Source organism: Aquarana catesbeiana, linkage group LG06 (assembly GCF_042186555.1).
Source record: "Aquarana catesbeiana isolate 2022-GZ linkage group LG06, ASM4218655v1, whole genome shotgun sequence".
Taxonomy (NCBI): Eukaryota; Metazoa; Chordata; class Amphibia; order Anura; family Ranidae; genus Aquarana; species Aquarana catesbeiana.
The window spans coordinates 173,554,401-173,577,401 of record NC_133329.1 but is presented as its reverse complement, the minus strand read 5'-3'; the positions used below and the strand labels follow the sequence as shown (position 1 = coordinate 173,577,401).

General features: G+C 42.5%; 1 protein-coding gene across 2 annotated transcripts in view; it reads left to right on the top strand.

The window, feature by feature from the left end:
• Window positions 1-23,001, top strand: part of LOC141101798 (multidrug resistance-associated protein 1-like) — a 716,249-nt gene that overhangs the window by 443,651 nt on the left and 249,597 nt on the right. For both annotated transcript variants that reach the window (XM_073591133.1, XM_073591135.1), the window contains exon 17: window positions 2,106-2,282. In XM_073591133.1, coding sequence (XP_073447234.1) covers window positions 2,106-2,282 — 177 coding nt within the window. The remainder of the gene's footprint in view (window positions 1-2,105; window positions 2,283-23,001) is intronic.

The following is a 23,001-nucleotide window of genomic DNA, read 5'->3' as shown; positions in this document are numbered from 1 at the left end:
CACATGTGGTATCGCCGTACTCAGGAGGAGTAGGAGAATCTATTTTGGGGTGTCATTTTTGGTATGTACATGCTATGTGTTAGAAATATTGTATAAATGGACAACTTTGTTTTAAAAAAAAATGCATTTTAAACACTTCCCACCCTCCGGCCGTCATATGACGTCCTTGACTTTGTGCGGGGATATCTGAATGATGCCTGCAGCTACAGGCATCATTCAGATATCAGCTTTTTCAGCCGGCGATTCCCTACACCATAGGAACCTGTCATGCCATATTCCTATTACAAGGGATGTTTACATTCCTTGTAATAGGAATAAAAGTGATCAAAAACATTTTTTTTTTTTTTTTTTTTGGAAAAAAGCGTCAAATCAAAATAAAGTAAAATGAACAATTAAAAAAAATAAATTTTAAGCGCCCCTGTCCATGTGCTCGCATGTAGAAGCGAACGCATATGTAAGTCCCGCCCACATATGAAAACGGTGTTCAAACCACACATGTGAGTGTATCGCTGCGAACGTTAGTGAGTGCAATAATTTTGGCCCTATTCCTCCTCTGTAACTCAAAACATGTAACCAGTAAAAAAATTTTAAAGCGTCGCCTATGGGGATTTTTAAGTAGCAAAGTTTGGCGCCATTCCACGAGCATGTGCAATTTTGAAGGGTGACATGTTAGGTATCTATTTACTCGGCGTAACTTCATCTTTCACATTATGCAAAAACATTGGGCTAACTTTACTGTTTTGTTTTTTTTTAAAGCACAAAACTTTTTTTTTTCCAAAAAAGCGTTCGAAAAATTGCTGCGCAAATACCGTGCAAGATAAAAAGTTGCAACAACCGTCGTCGTATTCTCTAGGGTCTTTGCTACAAAAACATATATAATGTTTTGGGGTTCTACGTAATTTTCTAGCAAATAAATGATGATTTTTACATGTAGGAGAGAAATGTCAGAATTGGCCTGGGTGCTCCAGAAGGCCTGAAGGTGCTCCCTGCATGTTGGGCCTCTGTATGTGGCCACGCTGTGTAAAAGTCTCACACATGTGGTATCACTATACTCGGGAGTAATAGCAGTATGTGTTTTGGGGTGTAATTTGTGGTATGCATATGCTGTGTGTGAGAAATAACCTGCTAATATGACAATTTTGTGAAAAAAAATCTTGATTTTGCAAAGAATTGTGGGGAAAAATGACAACTTCAAAAAAAACTCACTGTGCATCTTTCTAAATACCTTGGAATGTCTTCTTTCCAAAAAGGGATCATTTGGGGGGTATTTGTACTTTTTTTGGCATGTTAGGGTCTCAAGAAATTAGATTAGGCCTTCAGTATTTCAGGTGTGATCAATTTTCAGATATTGGCACCATAGCTTTTGGACTCTATAACTTTCACAAAGACCAAATAATATACACCAATTTGTACTTATTTTTACCAAATATATGTAGCAGTATAAATTTTGGCCAAAATGTACGAAGAAAAATTACTAATTTGCTAAATTTTATAACAGAAACAAAGAAAAATTCATTTTTTTACCGAATTTTCAGTCTTTTTTTCTTTTATAGCGCAAAAAATAAAAAACCCAACGGTGATTAAATACCACCAAAAGAAAGCTCTATTTGTGTGAAAAAAAGGACAAAAATTTCATATGGGTACAGTGTTGTATGACTGAGTAATTTTCATTCAAAATGTGAGAGCACCGAAAGCTGAAAATTGGTCTGGTTAGGAAAGGGGTTTAAGTGCCCAGTGGTTAAAAGGAGCAACATTATTGCAAAACATTATTACATTTATGCAAGAGAAAAAAGTCATTACTGCACTAAATACACAAATTGAAACTAATAGTGCTGGTCTGAAAACTCAGATCAACCACAGCATTAATGGTATTGTGAACGGTCTGTCTGCTTACTTTAGATTAGAGTGAAGGACATGTTTTTTTCTTATTGTCACTTTCTACCCTTGAGGAATGTACATGCGCGGCTTTGATTTTTCACGGTTCATGTGGAGAATATGTTCAGCTGGTTTGAAAGCTATAAAATGCTAATGGATAATTTATACCTGTTATCTACATAATGTGAAAACTTACATTTATATTACACTTTATATCACTTTTTTATTAGGGCAGGATTGCCTATGTTCCCCAACAAGCATGGATTCAGAATGCCTCTCTGAAAGACAACATTCTGTTTGGTGGAGAGTGCAAGGAACCATTGTACAAAAGAGTTGTAGAAGCCTGCGCTCTGTTGCCAGATCTGGAGATCTTGCCATCAGGTGACAGAACAGAAATTGGAGAGAAGGTAAACATTTTCTGTAAATAAAAAATTGTAAACGTATCAAATGTTTATATATGCATGAAAAAAAAATCCTTAGACGCAGTCTCTAGATATTGATATTCAAAGCATTGCTCACTTCTAGACACAGTGTAAGTGTGGCTGAAGCCCATAAAGTCCCATAAGAGAAATAAAGTGTGATGTTGGATGATGAGATGGACAGTCAGTGCGTGAAGATCACTGTCATCCGTAAAGCATGCACCAAACACCAGAGTCTGCACCTCATGAGTCACACTGGAACAGGCGGATGCCCTTGACCTTTTTAAGGCTTCTATATTTTAGCAGTCTGGTGAGTATACGCTCACCAGACTGCTAAAATATAGAAGCCTTAAAAAGGTCAAGGGCATCCTCCTGTTCAGGATTCCATCCATTTAATCCATTACTCCATGGGTGGTTGATCACATGAGAAAGAGAAACACTCCACATAGCGTGATTTTGTTTCAACGAATGTATTGTTTTTGTTAGAGCAACCACCCCTCTTATGATTACACTTAAAAGATACAAAATTTAAAACAGTAAAGTAATATAAATCAATCTGTCACCGTTCGGGAGACGCCGTCCTCTGTCTCGTGCATCCACTGCTCGGACAGTCTCAAGCTAATCCTCTCAACTCGTGACACGCTATTCTTACTTTCAGGCGCCGCTAGGTCAAGCCCCCACGTTTGGTCATCCCGACTTCTACTGAGGGCATGACCTACTGGCACAGCGTTCTATGTTAATATAGCCTACATGCAGGGAGGATCCAAAACCATCACACCCGCCGCTCAGCTGCAAAGCTGTGCACGCCAATGGTGATCACAGCTAGGTGATGGATCCTTCCCATAGACCTCATTACACCTTCACCGCCATAGGTTAGCAAACCCAGATATTGCCCGGTAAAGGTTATTTGTAAAATCTCTTGTGAGATGTATACTACATATGGCAAAAACAAAAATTCATATACATATACACATCAATGGCATTTAATAAACACTCAAGACAGTTCATAAGTTATTGGTAGCATTACCAATAACATTTTCAATAAAATTTATCTGAATGATGATTGCATAAACAACTTTAAAATAGGCAATAATACATTTAAAATTAATAATTGTATAATTTGTATGCATTTTTCCAACCAAGATTAGGGACCTCTAATTATAATTCACCTGCAATTTAATACTAGATGGCAATAAATATATCATTTGCATCACTAATAAAACAGTTAATGTCAAGTTCCACATTGAACCCTTTAGGAGTAAGAGAATCAGAGAGATACATCCATTTGGTCTCACGTTTAGATCATTCTCTAACTAAATTGGAGCCCCTCCAAGCAGGTTTAATCCACCCCCCACCCCCAAAAAAATATTTCAAGCCTGATGGATCCTGGTTATGACACAATTTAAAATGTAAAGAAACGCTATGGTCCTTGAAACCCACTTTAATATTTTTGTTATATTTTCCGCAATTCTTATTTTATTCTCAATGGCCTTTTTGTACGTCCAGTGTAGATCGGCCCACATGGACATTCTAATGCGTATACCATGTGGGTGGTGTTACATGTGATGAACTCAGAAATATTGCACTCTATACCATTGCTCGTAGAGGTGAAAGTCTCCAAACCCCTCATAATCGTGGTGACCTTTCTGCACGCCTTTCAGCTTCTGCATGCAAAAAACCCCATCACGATCCCAAAAAGATGGAGGTCTGGTTGGTGGATCGAATGCTTTGGGGTATTGGGAAGCACTGGTTGCAATGTCTTATCCAGATGTAAAATATGTCAGTGTTCTCTAAAGATCTTCTCCACCTCTTTGTTCTGTGAGTGAAATCCAGATATGAAACCCCACTCGTGACTATTATCATTACTGGCGGGTATTCTGTGACTTAAAATAGTCTCCTGGTAGAGTTCTGATACTTCCTCCATAATAGTCTCCAAATGTTGTGGATTTTAGCCCTTTTCTTCAAATCTCTTTTTAATGCTCTGAGACAGAGAGAAAGTCATCCACATTCGAGCAATTTCTCCTCACTCTTAATATGGCCTTTGGGGATGCCCACTCTGCAGAGGAAGGTAACTGTTTCTATCAGTGGGTTTGAAAATTACCTTTGTTTCTAAGCTATTATTACGTCTAAAAACAGTGACATCAAGGTAATCAATCTGTTCCTTGCTCCACTGGCTCGTTAAAATTATGTTTTCGTTTTCATTCAAATAGCATATATACTCACATAATGACGCTTCTGAACCATCCCATATAAAGAATAAATGTCAATGAATTGTCTATGAAAGACCAATTCATGATTTCTCCTATTAGCAAACACAAATTTATCCTCCTATTCACCCATGAAAAGGTTCACAATACTGGGCGCAAACTTGGCACCCATTGCGACTCCTTTCGTCTGGGTGAAAGTGGCCATCGAACCAAAAATTATGGGATAAGCAAAAATCAAGAGCATTATGTAAAAATATTTTCTGGGCATGGGGGAGATCGTCCCTTTGACTCAAGGCCCAATTGAGAGCCAATAGCGGATTGTCATGCTGAATCGCTGTATATAAAGAGGACACGTCAGCGGTGACCAAATACAATTGAGTGTCCTCTGTAACGACCACATTTTGCAAAATTTGTAAACTTTTTCGTGTCTTTCAGGTAAGCAGTACACTCAACTGAAGAAGATGATCTAAGTATTGTCCCATCCTAGATGTAACAGAACCAATCCCATTCACTATAGGCCTGGCTGGGGAGTTTGTCGGGTCCTTATGAATTTTTGGGAGAGTGTAGTTAGTAAGGGATCCGGAAACTACTTGGAGTTAGATATTTCCTTTCTTTATGGGTGAGTATACCTGATTGATTTCCTGAGTCAACAAGGGTTATTAGTTCTTCTCTGTATTGTGCGGTGGGGTCTCTATCCAACTTCTTTTAGGTTTCCTCATCTGACAGCATTTCTTTTAGCTGAGCATTGTAAAATTCTTTGGATAAAATAACAACCCCTCTCCCTTTATCAGCAGGTCTTACTACTATTTCTCTCCTCCTTTCTAATTCCTCAATCCCCCCTTGTATATGTTTGGGGTTAACTTTCCTCTTGGGAGCTAACTGTTCCAGGTCTCTGAAAACTAGACACCTCCAAATGAGATGCTGTATTTGAGGGATTAAACAGCTTTTTTCCCACCAAACCACTGTTTACTACTCCCGACCTAACACTACCAGGATTCGTGGGGTATGAATTCCTATTCAAAATATGTTTTTTAATACTGAGTTTCCTCATGTATTTGTGTACATCAATGTACACATCAAACTTATTAATAGGTCTTTTTAACCCACATTTGAGACCCATATGTAAATATTGGTCTCCTTTGAGGTAAGTTCAACATTAGCAAGATTGTCTCCCTCCTTTTTTTTTTTTTTTTTTTGGGCCCTGCGTCCTGCCCTACAGCCTCCGAATCTTCTTTCCCTGTGGGGGCCCGCTGTTGGGTCACATTCCAAACCTGATAAGGGCGTGTCCCCCCCCCCCCCCCGGGGTTCCCTGTAAGTAGAAATGACTTGGTATGGCGGGGGGTCTCCCTCTTCTTGGTGGATAGCCTCGACCCCTCCATTGATAGTTCCGACCCCTCCCTAAAAAAGGACGCGCCATTTGTGGCTCCCCTTGTTCCCATAAGGGCTCAAATCTATTGGATACTGGCACCCTGTCTGTATTCTCCCAAACCACAGTATTCTGTACTCTTATAAGGCCTCCTCTGTTTCCTCCTCGTCCCCTATAATTCTTAGTTCTATGAATGGGGTTTGGACATGCCAGTGGCTCACAGGGAGATATGCCATTAGTCTACCTTGTGGTCCTACTGTCAGTTTTGGGGTTTGAAATTTGTTGCCATACATACAGTAGGTGACCGCAATATTGTGTCAATCTCGCTGCATTTCTTGGCGAGATTTGACACCTGCGAGCCCCGTCGCGGGAGCCAGCGCCGAGATGGCTCACTCATCGGGAAAGCAAAACTTTTTTTCCTTTCGCGATGAGCGACAGGCAGTGCTGACAGCTGTCTGGTATGAATCCTGAGGGGGAACACCGCGCCAAATTTTAAATTAAAAAACGGCGTGGGTTCCCCCCAGGCGCATACCAGGCCCTTAGGTCTGGTATGGATTGTAAGGGGAACCCCCTACGCCGAAAAATCGGCATGGGGGTCCCCCCCAAAATCCATACCAGACCCTTATCCGAGCACGCAGCCCGGCTGGCCAGGAAAGGTGGTGGGGACGAGCGAGCGCCCCCCCTCCTGGGCCGTACCAGGCCACATGCCCTCAACATGGGGGGGTGGGTGCCTTGGGGGAGGGGGGCGTTCTGCGGCCCCCCCACCCCAAAGCACCTTGTCCCCATGTTGATGAGGACAAGGGCCTCTTCCCGACAACCCTGGCCGTTGGTTGTCGGGGTCTGCGGGCGGGGGGCTTATCGGAATCCAGGAGCCCCCTTTAATAAGGGGGCCCCCAGATCCCGGCCCCCCACCCTATGTGAATGAGTATGGGGTGCATGGTACCCCTACCCATTCACCTAGGGAAAAAAGTGTCAATAAAAAAAAAACAGTACACAGATTTTAAGAGTAATTTAATAGGCAGCTCCGGGGTCTTTTTCCGACTTTGGGGGGCCTCCTTCCGACTTCTCCCGGTGTTCTGCCTCTTCTCCCGGTGTTCCGCCTCTTCTCCCGGGCCCCTCCGCTATTTTCTTCCAGCTCTTTTGCCAGCGGGGGCCCGGTCTGCTGCCGCTGTCTTGTTGCCGCTGTCTCGTTGCTTCTTCTCCCGGGCCCCTCCGCTATCATCTTCCAGCTCTTTTGCCAGCGGGGGGCGGTCTGCTGCCGCTGTCTTGTCGCTGCTGTCTCGTCGCTTCTTCTCTTCTTCCGATGTTGACACGGCGCTCTCTCTGGCTGGAATGCGGTGTGCGAGTTGCGGAGCCATTTATATAGGCGGTGACCCCACCCCCTTGTGACATCACGTTCCCAGCATGCGCAGGGACTCTGGCGTCATAAGGGGGCGTGACCCTAGAGTCCCTGCGCATGCTGGGAACATGACGTCGCAAGGGGGCGGGGTCACTGCCTATATAAATGGCTCCGCAACTCGCACACCGCATTCCAGCCGGAGAGAGCGTCGTGTCAACATCGGAAGAGGAGAAGAAGCGACGAGACAGCGGCGACAAGACAGCGGCAGCAGACCGGGCCCCCGCTGGCAAAAGAGCTGGAAGAAGATAGCGGAGGGGCCCAGGAGAAGAAGCGACGAGACAGCGGTGACAAGACAGCAGCAGCAGACCGGGCCCCCGCTGGCAAAAGAGCTGGAAGAAGATAGCGGAGTGGCTCGGGAGAAGAGGCGGAACACCGGGATAAGTCGGAAGGAGACCCCCCGAAGTCAGAAGAAGACCCCGGATCTGCCTAATAAATTACTCTTAAAATCTGTGTACTGTTTTTTTTTTTTTTTTTTTTGTTTTTTTATTGACACTTTTTTCCCTAGGTGAATGGGTAGAGGTACCATGTACCCCATACTCATTCACATAGGGTGGGGGGCTGGGATCTGGGGGCCCCCTTTTTAAAGGGGGCTCCCGGATTCCGATAAGCCCCCTGCCCGCAGACCCCGACAACCAACGGCCAGGGTTGTCGGGAAGAGGCCCTTGTCCTCATCAACATGGGGACAAGGTGCTTTGGGGTGGGGGGGGCCGCAGGGCGCCTCCCTCCCCCAAGGCACCCACCCCCCCATGTTGAGGGCATGCGGCCTGGTACGGCTCAGGAGGGGGGGGGGGGGGCGCTCGCTCATCCCCACCCCCTCTCCTGGCCGGCCGGGCTGCGTGCTCGGATAAGGGTCTGGTATGGATTTTGGGGGGGACCCCATGCCGATTTTTCAGCGTAGGGGCTTCCCCTTACAATCCATACCAGACCTAAGGGCCTGGTATGCCCCGGGGGGAACCCACGCCGGTTTTTTATTTAAAATTTGGCGCGGTGTTCCCCCTCAGGATTCATACCAGACAGCTGTCAGCACTGCCTGTCACTCATCCCGAAAGGAAAAAAAGTTTTCCTTTCCCGATGAGCGAGCCACGCGACATGCACAGTACCCTGTCGCCGAGAATCAGCGCGATTGTATCGCGCTGGAAACACAATCTCGCGGTCAGGTACTGTAGATGGAATCTCGGTGGAACTTGTTAATTTTCTTTTTTTGGGTTTCCCCCTCTATTTTCTCCAAACTTTTTTTCATCCTATTGTTAAATTCAACCATCTGCTGGGATTCCACAATGGGGCTGAGCTGCACTTGCAGATTGCTAATTTTCTGCTCCAAATTAAACATTTTCTGTTTCTTCCTCTTTAATACAAGTTCCTGCAGTTTCAGGCCAACCTCATTAAAGAATGATAACCATTCAGAGGTGGACTCGCTATCATCTAAACCATCTTGGGGGGCTACTTCCCACCTTAAACTTCTCACTATAATCTTTTCTTTAAGGTAATGCTCCATGGTGAATTTCACACCAGGTCCTAACCTGCTTCTCTAAAGCTTTGCAAAAAGCCATTAAAGCTCCATCATAATTAACCACTTCAGCCCCGGAAGATTTGGCTGCTCAATGACCAGGCCATTTTTTGCGATACGGCACTGCGTCGCTTTAACTGACAATTGCGCAGTCGTGCAACGCTGTTTCCAAACAAAATTGATGTCCTTTTTTTTTTCTCCCCCACAAATAGCTTTCTTTTGGTGGTATTTGATCACCTCTGCGGTTTTATTTTTTTGCGCTATAAACAAAAGAAGAGCGACAATTTTGAAAAAAACACAATATCTTTTTTACTTTTTGCTATAATAAATATCCCACATTTTTTTTTCAAAAAAACTATTTTTTTTCCTCAGTTTAGACCAATATGCATCCTTCTACATATTTTTGGTAAAAAAATCGCAGTAAGCGTATATAGATTGGTTTATAGTTATAGTGCCTAAAAAATAGGGGATAGATTTATGGCATTTTTATTAGTATATTTTTTACTAGTAATGGCGGCGATCTTCGATTTTTATCGGGACTGCGATATTGCGGCGGACAAATTGGACACTTTTGACACATTTTTGGGACCATTGACAATTATACAGCGATCAGTGCTATAAAAATGGTAGGGAAGGGGGCGATCAAGGGGTTAACTGTGTTCCCTCACTTTGTTCTCACTGTAGGGGGGGTGGGGCTGTCTAGGAGGAGAGAGAGATCGGTGTCCATACTTGGTATGAACACACGATCTGTCTCTACTCCCCTAAAAGAACCAGGATTTGTGTGTTTACACACACAGATCCCGGTTCTCGCTCTGTCACGAGCGATCGCAGGTGCCCGACGGGCACTCGCATTGGCTCCGGGCACACGCTGCGGGCACACGCTGCGGGCCAAAAAGGAAAAGCGATGTAAGGTAATGTCAATTTGCTGAGCCAACCTGCTGCAGTAAAACTGCGGCGGCTGGTCCGGAAGTGGTTAATTTGGTTTTGTGCCGTTTCATTTACTACAAATAAGTTATTAAAATCCGTTGGTCTGTTAGACAAAAACTTCAAAGCCTCCATTGCTGCTGAGGAAAAAATTATTATTAAGCAATAGACTTAAACAAACGGCCTTCACGCAACACTCGGCGCTATGGTGCCTTGAAGTATCCCTTAATGCTGGATACAACTGCAATCTTATGCAGGTAAATAAATAAGAAAATTTAAAAATATATTGTATAAAAAGCTGCCTCCTAAAAGATTATAAACTATATACACATGAACAAAAACAATCCTTAGACACAGTCTCTAGATATTTATATTCAAAGCATCGCTCACTACCACACACCGTGTAAGTTTGGCTGAAGCTCATAATGTCCCTTAAGAGAAATAAAGCGTGATGTTGGGTGATGAGATGGACAGTCAGTGCGTGAAGATCACTGTCATTATCCGCAGTATCTACAAACACCAGAGTTCGCACCGCGTGAGTCACTCTCCTTCTAAGGGTATACACTCGCCAGACTGCTAAAATATAGAAGCCTTAAAACGGTCAAGGGCATCTGCCTGTTCAGGATTCCATCCATTCAGTCCTTTACTCCATGCGTGGTTGATCACATGAGAAAGAGAAACACTCCACATAGCGTGATCTCATTTCAACTCGTTTATTGTTTTTGTTAGAACAACCACCCCCTTTATGATTACACTTACAAGATACAAAATTTAACCGCAAAGTAGTGTAAACTAATTTGTTTGCTCATAGGAGCAATGAATTGGCCTTTTATAGACGATTCATTGACGATTTATTCTTCATATGCAAAGGTTCAGAAGCTTCATTATGTGAGTATATATGCTATTTGAATGAAAACGAAAATAATATCAAAATAATGAGCCAATGGAGCAAGGAACGGATTGATTACCTTGTCACTGTTTTTAGACTTGGTAATAGCTTAGAAACTAAGGTATTTTTAAACCCACTGATATAAACCGTTACCTTCCTCTGCAGAGTGGGAATCACCCCCTCTGGTTGAGAAACATCCCCAAAGGCCAGATTATGAGACTGAGGAGAAATTGCTTGAATGTGGATGACTTTTTCTCTGTCTCAGATCATTAACCACTTCAGCCCTGGAAGATTTTACCCCCTTCCTGACCAGAGCACTTTTTGCGATTCCGCACTGTGTCCTTTTAACTGACAATTGCGCGGTCATGCGACGTTGTACCCAAATAAAATTGATGTCCTTTTTTTTCCCACAAATCGAGCTTTGTTTTGGTGGTATTTGATCACCTCTGCGGTTTTTATTTTTTGCGCTATAAGAAGATCGACAATTTTGAAAAAAAAACACAATATTTTGTACTTTTTGCTATAATAAATATCCCCATTTTTTTTTTTTAAACAAATCTTTTCTCAGTTTAGGCCGATATGTATTCTTCTACATATTTTTGGTAATAAAAATCGCAATAAGCGTATATTGATTGGTTCACGCAGAAGTTATAGCGCCTACAAAATAGGGGATAGATTTATAGCATTTTTATTATTTATTTTTTCCTCGTAATGGCGCCGATCTGCGATTTTTATTGTGTATTATGGCGGACACATCGGACAATTTTGACACATTTTTGGGACCATTGGCGTTAATACAGTGATCAGTGCTATAAAAATTCATTGATTACTGTAAAAATGTCACTGGCAGTGAAGGGGTTAACACTAGGGGGCCATCAAGGGGTTAACTGTGTTCCCTCAAGTGTGTTCTAACTGAAGGGGGGATGGGACTGACTAGGGGAGATGACAGATCGCTGTTCATACTTTGTATGAACAGACAATCTGTCACTTCTCCCCTTACAGAACGGGGATCTCACCGTGTCACGAGTGATCACGGGAGCCCGGCGGTCATCGAGTCCGCCCGGCACTCGCATCGGCTCCGGGGGCGAGCAGCGGGTGCGCGCGCCTCTAGTGGCTGCCTAAGGAAGCGACGTAACATAACGTCGATTCGCCTGCCCTTGCCATTCTGCCACAGTGAAACTGCGGCGGCTGGTCGGCAAACGGTTAAAAAGAGATTTGACGAAAAGGGCTACAATCCACAACATTTGGAGACTATAATAGAGGAGCTACCAGAACTCTGCCAGGAGACTATTTTAAGTGACAGAATACCCACCAGTAATGATAGTCACGAGTGGGGTTTCATATCTGGATTTCACTCACAGAACAAAGAGGTGGAGTAGATCTTTAGAGAACACTGGCATATTTTACATCTGGATAAGACATTGCAACCAGTGCTTCCCAATACCCCGAAGTTCATTTGTAGGAAGCCCCCTAGTTTTGGTGAAAGGGTGGTTAAAAAAGTACTCTCCACCAACCATAACAAATTATAGAGAATGGGTATGACGCGCTACCTCTAAGTTTTAAACAGGGACAGCCTAAAGTTAAGCGACTCAATGAACGTGGTTTATGGAATATTGCACACATAGAGAGAAGTTTTCCCCTTATATTAAGGATGTCACTTCAGCAGATGAATATGTGCAGCTGGATTTATGCTGCAGGTATATGACAAACACTCAGGTGTCGCACAGAAAATGATGTGGTCTTACAGCATCTAGTAGTGAGGCCAGAGGCTGTGTTACCTATAGTGCATTTATTAAACCATATATCATGTGCTAAATTCCTGTGTTGAATCCGTAGCCATATCAAGCATTAGAAAACACCCGGAAGTAGTGTATTGCAAATATAAATACCATACAACACATGCAAGTTAAATCTCCTTAATCAAAGACCATAAGTAAGGCCTGAGGCTTGCATATATATACACAACTGCAAATAGTAACGTAACTAGAAATAATAACACAAAAATCACAGCAGTTATATCTCGGGCATATTATAACAGTCCCATATGTTGGCAATATCTTAAATAAATCCCCAATGGTGACTATGGTGCTGCAACAATTTGCCTGGTGACTCTCGTGCTCCCCCTCTTGGTAGCCTACTCACCAGCTCCCAGAACCCCGCCGGGGGTATTACGCCTTTAATATAATATGCTGGGTTGTTTTCCTTGTTGCTTCCTCTGGTGGATGCTTATGATGTACTCAGCTCCCCACGTCTCACATAAGGGTAATGCGATTATGCTGGAAAACGAGTCGCTTGCCGCTATATTTTATGTTGGATGTTTCCTGGGCTTCTTACTCTGTAAATATGTCGCTTCCCCTCGTAAATAGACAAAAAAGAGCTTCCATGGTGTGATAAAGTTTAAAACTTTATTTAAAACTTACGTGCCCGTACAGCGACTTAGCACGTGGACAAAAATAGGTTCAAATAAGCAAACAGAAAAAATAATTTTAAATACCAAAAAGTAAATAAAAAAATAAAAAATAAAAAATAAATAAAAAGTAAAAATTAAAAAGTCCAGGCACCAAATGTGCACTCAGTCCAGATGGACAGCATAAGTTGCCAGACGTTAAAACAGGGTGAAAGAGTCCCTCCTAAAAGGCATAAGCAGTGAGGTGGGGGGTAAATTGCTCCCCAGCTGCTGGTAGCTTCCTCCTCTCTCCTATGCCTAGGAGCTGACTAGCAGAGCGTGATGCCTTATGTGAGACGTGGGGAGCTGAGTACATCATAAGCATCCACCAGAGGAAGCAACAAGGAAAACAACCCAGCATATTATATTAAATTGCTCCCCAGCTGCTGGTAGCTTCCTCCTCTCTCCTATGCCTAGGAGCTGACTAGCAGAGCGTGATGCCTTATGTGAGACGTGGGGAGCTGAGTACATCATAAGCATCCACCAGAGGAAGCAACAAGGAAAACAACCCAGCATATTATATTAAAGGCGTAATACCCCCGGCGGGGTTCTGGGAGCTGGTGAGTAGGCTACCAAGAGGGGGAGCACGAGAGTCACCAGGCAAATTGTTGCAGCACCATAGTCACCATTGGGGATTTATTTAAGATATTGCCAACATATGGGACTGTTATAATATGCCCGAGATATAACTGCTGTGATTTTTGTGTTATTATTTCTAGTTACGTTACTATTTGCAGTTGTGTATATATATGCAAGCCTCAGGCCTTACTTATGGTCTTTGATTAAGGAGATTTAACTTGCATGTGTTGTATGGTATTTATATTTGCAATACACTACTTCCGGGTGTTTTCTAATGCTTGATATGGCTACGGATTCAACACAGGAATTTAGCACATGATATATGGTTTAATAAATGCACTATAGGTAACACAGCCTCTGGCCTCACTACTAGATGCTGTAAGACCTCATCATTTTCTGTGCGACACCTGAGTGTTTGTCATATACCTGCAGCATAAATCCAGCTGCACATATTCATCTGCTGAAGTGACATCCTTAATATAAGGGGAAAACTTCTCTCTATGTGTGCAATATTCCATAAACCACGTTCATTGAGTCGCTTAACTTTAGGCTGTCCCTGTTTAAAACTTAGAGGTAGCGCCGTCATACCCATTCTCTATAATTTGTTATGCTTTGCAAAGTATCCTTTTAGGAACTTTGTGTGAGGGAGGCAGCAACCTTTGGCTTCTGACCCCACAGACCTGTCCTAAGCGCAGTTTCCTTGTTTGAATACTCTCCACCAACCAGACCTCTATCCTTTTTGGGATCGTGATGGGTTTTTTGCATGCAGAAGGTGTAAGGCATGCAGAAAGGTCACCACGATTGAGGAGTTTGGAGAATTTCACCTCTACTAGCAATGGTACAGAGTTCAATATTTCTGAGTTTATCTCGCGTAACACCACCCACGTGGTATACGCATTCAAATGTCCATGTGGGTTGATCTAAATAGGTCGTACGAAAAGGCCATTGAAAAAAGGAATTGAGCATCATATAAAAACTATTAAAGTGGGTTTCAAGGACCATAGCGTTTTTTTACACTTTAAATTGTGCCATAACCAGGATCCATTGGGCTTGAAATTTTAGGGGGGGGGCGGTTGGGGGATGGATCACATTAAACCTGCTTGGAGGGGCTCCAATTTTGTTAGAGAATTATCTGACCGTGAGACCAAATGGATATATCTCACTGATTCTCTTACTCCTAAAGGGTTAAATGTCGAACTTGACATTAACTGTTTTATTAGTGATATAAGATATATGTATTGCCATCTAGTATTAAATTGCAGGTGTATTATAATTAGCGGTTCCTAATTTTGGTTGGAAAAATGCATATAAGTTATACAATTATTCAATTTAAATGTATTATTGCCTATTTTAAAGTTGTTTAAGCAATCATTCAGATAAATTTTATTGTTCATGCTACTAATAACTTATGAACCATCTTGAGGGTTTATGAAATGCCATTGATGTGTATATGATTTTTTGTTTGTGCCATATGCAGTATACATCTCCCAAGAGATTTTACAAATAACCTTTATCGGTTAATATCTGGGTTTACTAACCTATGGTGGTGAAGGCGTTAATGAGATCTATGGGAGGGATCCATCTCCTAGCTGTCTGTGATCACCATGAGTGTGCACAGCTTTGAAGCTGAGCGGCAGGTTTGATGGTTTTGGATCCTTCCTGTATGTAGGCTATATTAACCTAGAACGCTAGGTCATGCCCTCAGTAGAGGTTAAGATGATGAAACATGTCAGGGCGTGACCTAGTGGCGCCTGGAAGCAAGGATAGCGTGTCACGAGTGGAGAGGATTACCCTGAGACTGTCCGAGCAGTGGATGCACGAGATAGAGAACGGCGTCTCCTCCTGAACGGTGACAGATTTATATTACTTTGCTGTTTTAAAATGTTGTATCTTGTAAATGTAATCATAAAGGGGGTGGTGGTTCTAACAAAAACATTAAATTAGTTGAAACAAGATCATGCTATGTGGAGTGTTTCTTTTTCTCATGTGATCAACCACCCATGGAGTGATGGATGGAATCCTGAACAGACGGATGCCCTTGACCTTTTTAAGGCTTCTTTATTTTAGCAGTCTGGTGAGTGTATACCCTTAGGGGGAGAGTAACTTACGAGGTGCAGACTCTGGTTTTTGGTGCATGCTTTACGAATAATGACAGTGATCAATAAAGTGTTTTATAAGAAAAAACAGTGGCGCTGTATAAATGAATCCGTGACAGATACTCAAAAAGCTATATAAAACAATGCATAAATTTAGTGTCTAATAAACAATAACAAAAAAAGAAAAAAATCTCCACGTGTGAAAGTGTCCGGAGATAAATCAAGCACATGCATAGTGATGAAGTCCATATACAAAGTGAAAAATCTTCTTAAATTAGAACAATATAAATATATCTTCCACCACACCAAATGTGATCATGTTCCACTCCTCATTGCAATCAAACCCACAAGAAGAATATGCCTTGCATTCTCATGCTCGGCACACAAGCTGTTTAAAGACCACCAGGGTTTAATTAAACTTCAGCTCTTCAGCAGCATTCAATAAGTGAGGAGAATCCCAACCATGGACATGAAAAAATAATAGCTTCCAATAGTGTAATATTGCAAACCATTTATTTTAAAATAAAAATATAAATCTTCAACTATTGCACTCACATATTTCACGTTATAAAAGAGCTTGCCAAGAATTCAGATTAGTGGTCCCAGAGCCGGAGCGGTGTGTTGTAATCAGGCGGACCCGGAACGCAGTGTGTTAGGTCTCCCTCTTCACTGTCTCGCTCACCTACCCCACTCGTGACACCGCCTTGTAAACCTCAGAACTGCTGAAAGGACCATGTTTGCCTATCACTGCCTCTAATAATAGAAAATACGCTCCAAAATCTTTTTAATGGCGTTTTAATCAAATAAATTGCTGGCTCATAGGAAGATGTATTTCAAGGAAACATGTGACCATGACTTAAAATTTCAGCTCCACCATGGACGGGAAGAAGTCCCGTCAGTGATAGGCAAATAAGTCAGTGGCAGTGATAGGCAAACATGGTCCTTTCAGCAGTTCTGAGGTTTACGAGGCGGTGTCACGAGCGGGGGGTGGTGAGCGAGACAGTGAGGAGGGAGACCTAACACACTGCGTTCCAGGTCCGCCTGATTACAACACACCGCTCCGGCTCTGTGACCACTAATCTGAATTCTTGGCAAGCTCTTTTATAACGTGAAACATGTGAGTGCAATAGTTGAAGATTTTGTTTTTATTTTAAAAAAATGGTTTGCAATATTACACTATTGGAAGCTTTTATTATTTCATGTCCACGGTTGGGATTCTCCTCCCTTATTGAATGCTGCTGAAGAGCTGAAGTTTAATTAAACCCTGGTGGTCTTTAAACAGCTTGTGTGCCGAGCATGAGAATGCAAGGCATAGTCTTCTGGTGAGTTTGATTGCAATGGGAAGTGGAACACGATCACATTTGGTGTGGTGGAAGATATATTTATATTGTTCTAATTTAAACACTTGCCGAAAGAAGGCTACAGCGCGGTCGGCTTATTCTGGGTGGGTGTCCATGGACATCCTCCCAGAATCCTGCTCTCATGCGCCCCCTGGGGCGCGCACCCGAGAACATCCTTGACCGCTGGGTCCTTTGATCGCTGCCGTTTACCATGTGATTGCTCCATCAAATGACGGAGCGATCACATGTAAACAAACCAGCGTCGTGTCATGACGCCGGTTCCTCCCTCCCCTCTGTGTACAGAGGGGGAGGGATCGGATGGTAGCAGCGCTGTGGGCTGGATCTGTAGTGCCCACAGCGCTGCTCAGTGACAAATACAGTCACATCCATCCATCCATCCATCCATCCTCAGCCATCCCTCCATACTCTAATGCCCTGCAGTACCCAGCACTACCCTGCAATACTCTGCATTACTCTGCAATACCCCACAATACTCTGCAATACCCCCCGCAATACTCTGCAATACCCCGCAATACTCTGCAATACCCCGCAATACTCTGCAATACCCCGCAATACTCTGCAATACCCCGCAATACTCTGCAATACCCCGCAAATCTCTGCACTACCCTGCAATACTTCGCAATACTCTGCAATACCCCGCACTACTCTGCAATACCCCGCACTACTCTGCAATACCCCGCACTACTCCGCAATACTTCGCAATACCCAGCACTACCCTGCAATACTCTGCACTACCTTGCAATACCCCGCAATACTCTGCAATACCCCACAATACTCTGCAATACCCCACAATACTCTGCAATACCCCGCAATACTCTGCACTACCCTGCAACACTCTGCAATACCCCGCACTACTCCGCAACACCCCGCCATACTCCGCAACACCCCGCAATACTCCACAATACCTTGCACTACCCTGCACTACCCTGCAATACTCTGCAATACCCAGCCATACCCAGTCATACTCGGCGATACCCTGCAATACCCGGCCATGCTCGGCCTCTGTATGTGGCCAGGCTGTGGAAGTCTCACACATGTGGTATTGTCGTACTCAGGAGGAGTAGGAGAATCTATTTTGGGGTGTAATTTTTGGTATGTACATGCTATGTGTTAGAAATATTGTATAAATGGACACCTTTGTGTTAAAAAAAAAAATGTGTTTTAACCACTTCCCGCCCGCCGTCCTTGACTTTGTGCGGGGATATCTGAATGATGCCTGCAGCTACAGACATCATTCATATATTAGCTTTTTCAGCCAGCGATTCCCTACACCATAAGAATGATCATAGCAGCTGTTCCACTGCTTGATCGTTCTTATGGGAGGTGAGAGGGGACACCCCCCCTCCCGCCGCCCTCCAGTGCTTCTACCGACTCACCTCTACGATCGAAGCCAGGATCTTTTTTTTTTTTTTTTTTTTTTTCTTTTTTCAGGCTTCCCAGCCTAGAGGTGAGATGTGGAGTCTTATTGACCCCATATCTCACTGTAAAGAGGATCTGTCATGCCATATTCCTGTTACAAGGGATGTTTACATTCCTTGTAATAGGAATAAAAGTGATCAAAACAAAAAATAGGAAAAAGTGTCAAACTTAAATAAAGTAAATTGAACAATAAAAAGAAAGAATTTTTTTTTTTAAAGCGCCCCTGTCCCCCTGTGCTTGCATGCAGAAGCGAATGCACACGTATGTCCCGCCCACATATGAAAATGATGTTCAAACCACACGTGTGAGGTATAGGTGCGAACGTTAGAGCGAGACCTCCTCTGTAACTCAAAACATGTAACCAGTAAAAAATTTTAAAGCGTTGCCTATGGGGATTTTTAAGTAGCGAAGTTTGGCGCCATTCCACGAGTGTGTGCAATTTTGAAGGGTGACATGTTGGGTATCTATTTACTCGGCGTAACTTCATCTTTCACATTATGCAAAAACATTGGGCCAACTTTACTGTTTTGTTTTTTTTAAAGCACAAAACTGTTTTTTTTTTTTTCCCAAAAAAAAGCTTTTTAAAAAATTGCTGCGCAAATACTGTAAAGATAAAAAGTTGCAACAACCGCCATTGTATTCTCTAGGGTCTTTGCTAAAAAAAAACATATATATAATGTTTTGGGGTTCTATGTAATTTTCCAGCAAATAAATGATGATTTTTACATGTAGAAGAGAAATGTCAGAATTGGCCTGGGTGCTCCAGAACGCCTGGAGGTGCTCCCTGTTGGGCCTCTGTATGTGGCCACGCTGTGTAAAAGTCTCACACATGTGGTATCTCCATACTCGGGAGTAATAGCAGAATGTGTTTTGGGGTGTAATTTGTGGTATGCATATGCGGTGTGTGAGAAATAACCTGCTAATATGACAATTTTGTGAGGAAAAAAAAGAAAAAAAAAATCTTGATTTTGCAAAGAATTGTGGGAAAAAATGACAACTTCAAAAAACTCAGCATGCATCTTTCTAAATACCTTGCAATGTCTTCTTTCCAAAAAGGGGTCATTTGGGGGGTATTTGTACTTTTCTGGCATGTTAGGGTCTCAAGAATATAGATAGGCTGTCAGTAATTCAGGTGTGATCAATTTTCAGATATTGGCACCATAGCTTTTGGACTCTATAACTTTCACAAAGACCAAATAATATACACCAATTTGTACTTATTTTACCAAAGATATGTAGCATTATAAATTGTGGCCAAAATTTACGAAGAAAAATTACTACTTTGCTAAATTATATAACAGAAACAAAGAAAATTTAATTTTTTTTACCGAATTTTCAGTCTTTTTTTCTTTTATAGCGCAAAAAATAAAAAACCCAACGGTGATTACCACCAAAAGATAGCTCTATTTGTGTGAAAAAAAGGAAAAAATTTCATATGGGTAATTGTCATTCAAAATGTGAGAGCACCGAAAGCTGAAAATTGGTCTGGTTAGGAAGGGGGTTTAAGTGCCCAGTTGTCAAGTGGTTAAGAAGATTTTTCACTTTGCATATGGACTTCATCACTATGCATGGACTTTGTGCTTGATTTATCTCTGGACACTTTCACACGTGGAGATTTTTTTCTTTTTTTGTTATTGTTTATCAGACACTAAATTTATGCATTGTTTTATTTAGCTTTTTGAGTTTCTGTCACGGATTCATTTATACAGCGTCACTGTTTTTTCTTATAAAACACTTTATTGATTTATGCATTTATATTTAGGTTGGCAGCTTTAGGGGTTAGTATTGTGGTCATAAGCGCAGTGGTGACACATTTAGTTTAGGAGCCCGGAACTTGTGTATCAGCTATTCAATCTTTACTGCGGATAATGACAGTGATCTTCACGCACTGACTGTCCATCTCATCACCTAACATCACGCTTTATTTCTCTTATGGGACTTTATGCGCTTTAGCCAAACTTACACTGTGTGTGGTAGTGCTGCTTTGAATATAAATATCTAGAGACTGTGTCTAAGGATTGTTTTTATTCATGTGTATATATTCTATGATCTTTTAAGCGGCTGCTTTTTATATAATATATTTTTTTAATATTTATTTACCCACATAAGATTGCAGTTGTATCCAGCATTAAGGGGTACTTCAAAGCACCATAGCGCTGAGTGTTGCATGAAAGCTTTTTGTTTAGGACTATATCAAATGTTTAAACTGAGAAAATGTACCATTTTAGGAAAATAATAAGGTCATTTTGAAATGAATGATAGCTACACGTCTTAAAGTTGCGACAGGGCCATGTTTACCATGGTGGGCCTGTGTGCGTATGAGGCCATAGAATGACATGGAGAGGCGAAAGTCTGACGCTGGTAAAAGCAGCTGTAAAAATGCCCTGTGTGCATGAGGCCTTAATATTTAAAGTGTGATCACACACACACAATTGTTTTGCACCTAGACTCTGTTGCTATGAAGCCATGCAGTATGCGGTTTAGCATTTTCCTGCTGAAATATGCAAGGCCTTCCCTGAAAAAGATGTTATCTGGATGGTAGCATATGCTGCCCTAAAACCCAGATATATTTTTCAGCATTGATGGTGCCTTTCCATATGTGCAATGTGCCCATTCCATGCACACTAATGCACCCCCATACCTTTAGAGATGCAGGCTTTTGAGGTCCCTCTCCTCTTTAGTCAGAAGGACAAGATGCCCATGGTTGCCAAAAAAGATCGAATTTCGACTTCTCTCATCACAGAAGTTTTTCACTTTGCAACAGACAATTTTAAATGAACTTTGGCCCAGAGAAGATGGCGGTGTTTCTGGATAATGTTCAGACATGCCTTCTTTACATGATAAAGCTTTACCTTATATTTTTGGATGGCACAGCAAAACTGTGTTCACAAACAGTGATTTATGGAAGTATTCCTGAGCCCATGCAGTTATGTCCATCATAGAATTATGCTTGTTTTTTAATGCAGTGCCACCTGACGGCCCAAAGATCATTGTCATCCAATAATGCGTTTCGGCCTTGTCCCTTGCACACACAAATTTCTCCAGATTCTCGGAATCTTTGGATGACGTGCTGTAGATGAGGATATATTTAAAGTCTTTCCAATTTTACTTTGAGGAACATTATTCTTAATTTGACAATTTTTAGACGCCGCTTTTAACAGATTGGTGAACCTCTGCCCATCTTTACTTCTGAGACACGCTGGGGTTGGTTTGTTAAAACTAAAACTAAAGAGTGCAAAATCTGGTGCAGCTCTGCATAGAAACCAATCAGCTTCCAGGTTTTGTCAAAGCTGAATTGCCCAAGCTTAAGTTGGAAGCTTATGAACTACCATGTACAGCTACACCAGATTCTGCACTCTCCAAGTTTTATTAAATCAAGCCCTCTGACTCTTTAAGATGCCACTTACATGTTGCCTGTTGCCAATTTTATGTTACTTACCTGTTGTCAATTACCCTAATTAGTTGCAAAATGTTCTTCCAGCTCTTCATTGTTGGTGCCGCTTACTTTGCAAGCTTTTTGTTGCCCTGTCCCAACTTTTTTGAGAGGTGTTGCTGCCATCAATTTTAAATTACCTTATATTTTTCTTAAAGCAGAGTTCCGCGTAGGTAAAAAAAAATTAAAAGTCAGCAGCTACAAATACTGCAGCTGCTGACTTGTAACCACTTGCCTACAGGGCACTTACACCCCCTTCCTGCCCAGGCCATTTTTCAGCTTTCACCGCTGTCGCATTTTGAATGACAATTGCGCGGTCATGCTACACTGTACCCAGATGAAATTTTTATCATTTTCTTCACACAAATAGAGCTTTGGGTGGTATTTAATCACTGCTGGGCTTTTTATTTTATACTAAAAAAATTTTTGCTGTCAGTTTCTGTCAGTAAATTTTGTAACTAAGTAATTTTTCTCCTTCACTGATGTGCGCTGATGAGGCCGCTCTGATGGGCACTGATAGGCTGAACTGGTGGGCATTGATGAGGTGGTGCTGATGAGGAGGCACTAATATGCCGTACTTATGGGCACTGATAGGTGGCACTGTTAGACGGCACTGGTGGGCACTGTTAGGTGGCACTGGTGGGCACTGTTAGGTGGCACTGGTGGGCATTGATGGACGGCACTGATGGGCATTGATGGACGGCACTGATGGGCATTGATGGACGGCACTGATGGGCATTGATGGACGGCACTGATGGGCATTGATGGACGGCACTGATGGGCATTGATGGACGGCACTGATGGGCATTGATGGACGGCACTGATGGGCATTGATGGACGGCACTGATAGCCAGCACTGATTGGCATTACTAATAGGCACTGATTTGTGGGCATTAGTGGCCACTGATTGCTGACACTGGGCACTGATTATTGGCACTGATTGGTGACACTGTTGGTGCTATATTGTAATCAGGGCACTGATTATCAGTGCCCTGATTACATGTGTAGATGTCCCCCTGCGAGAAGATGCAGCCGATCGGCATCTCCGTGTTTACATGTGACCGGCTGTGATTGGACACAG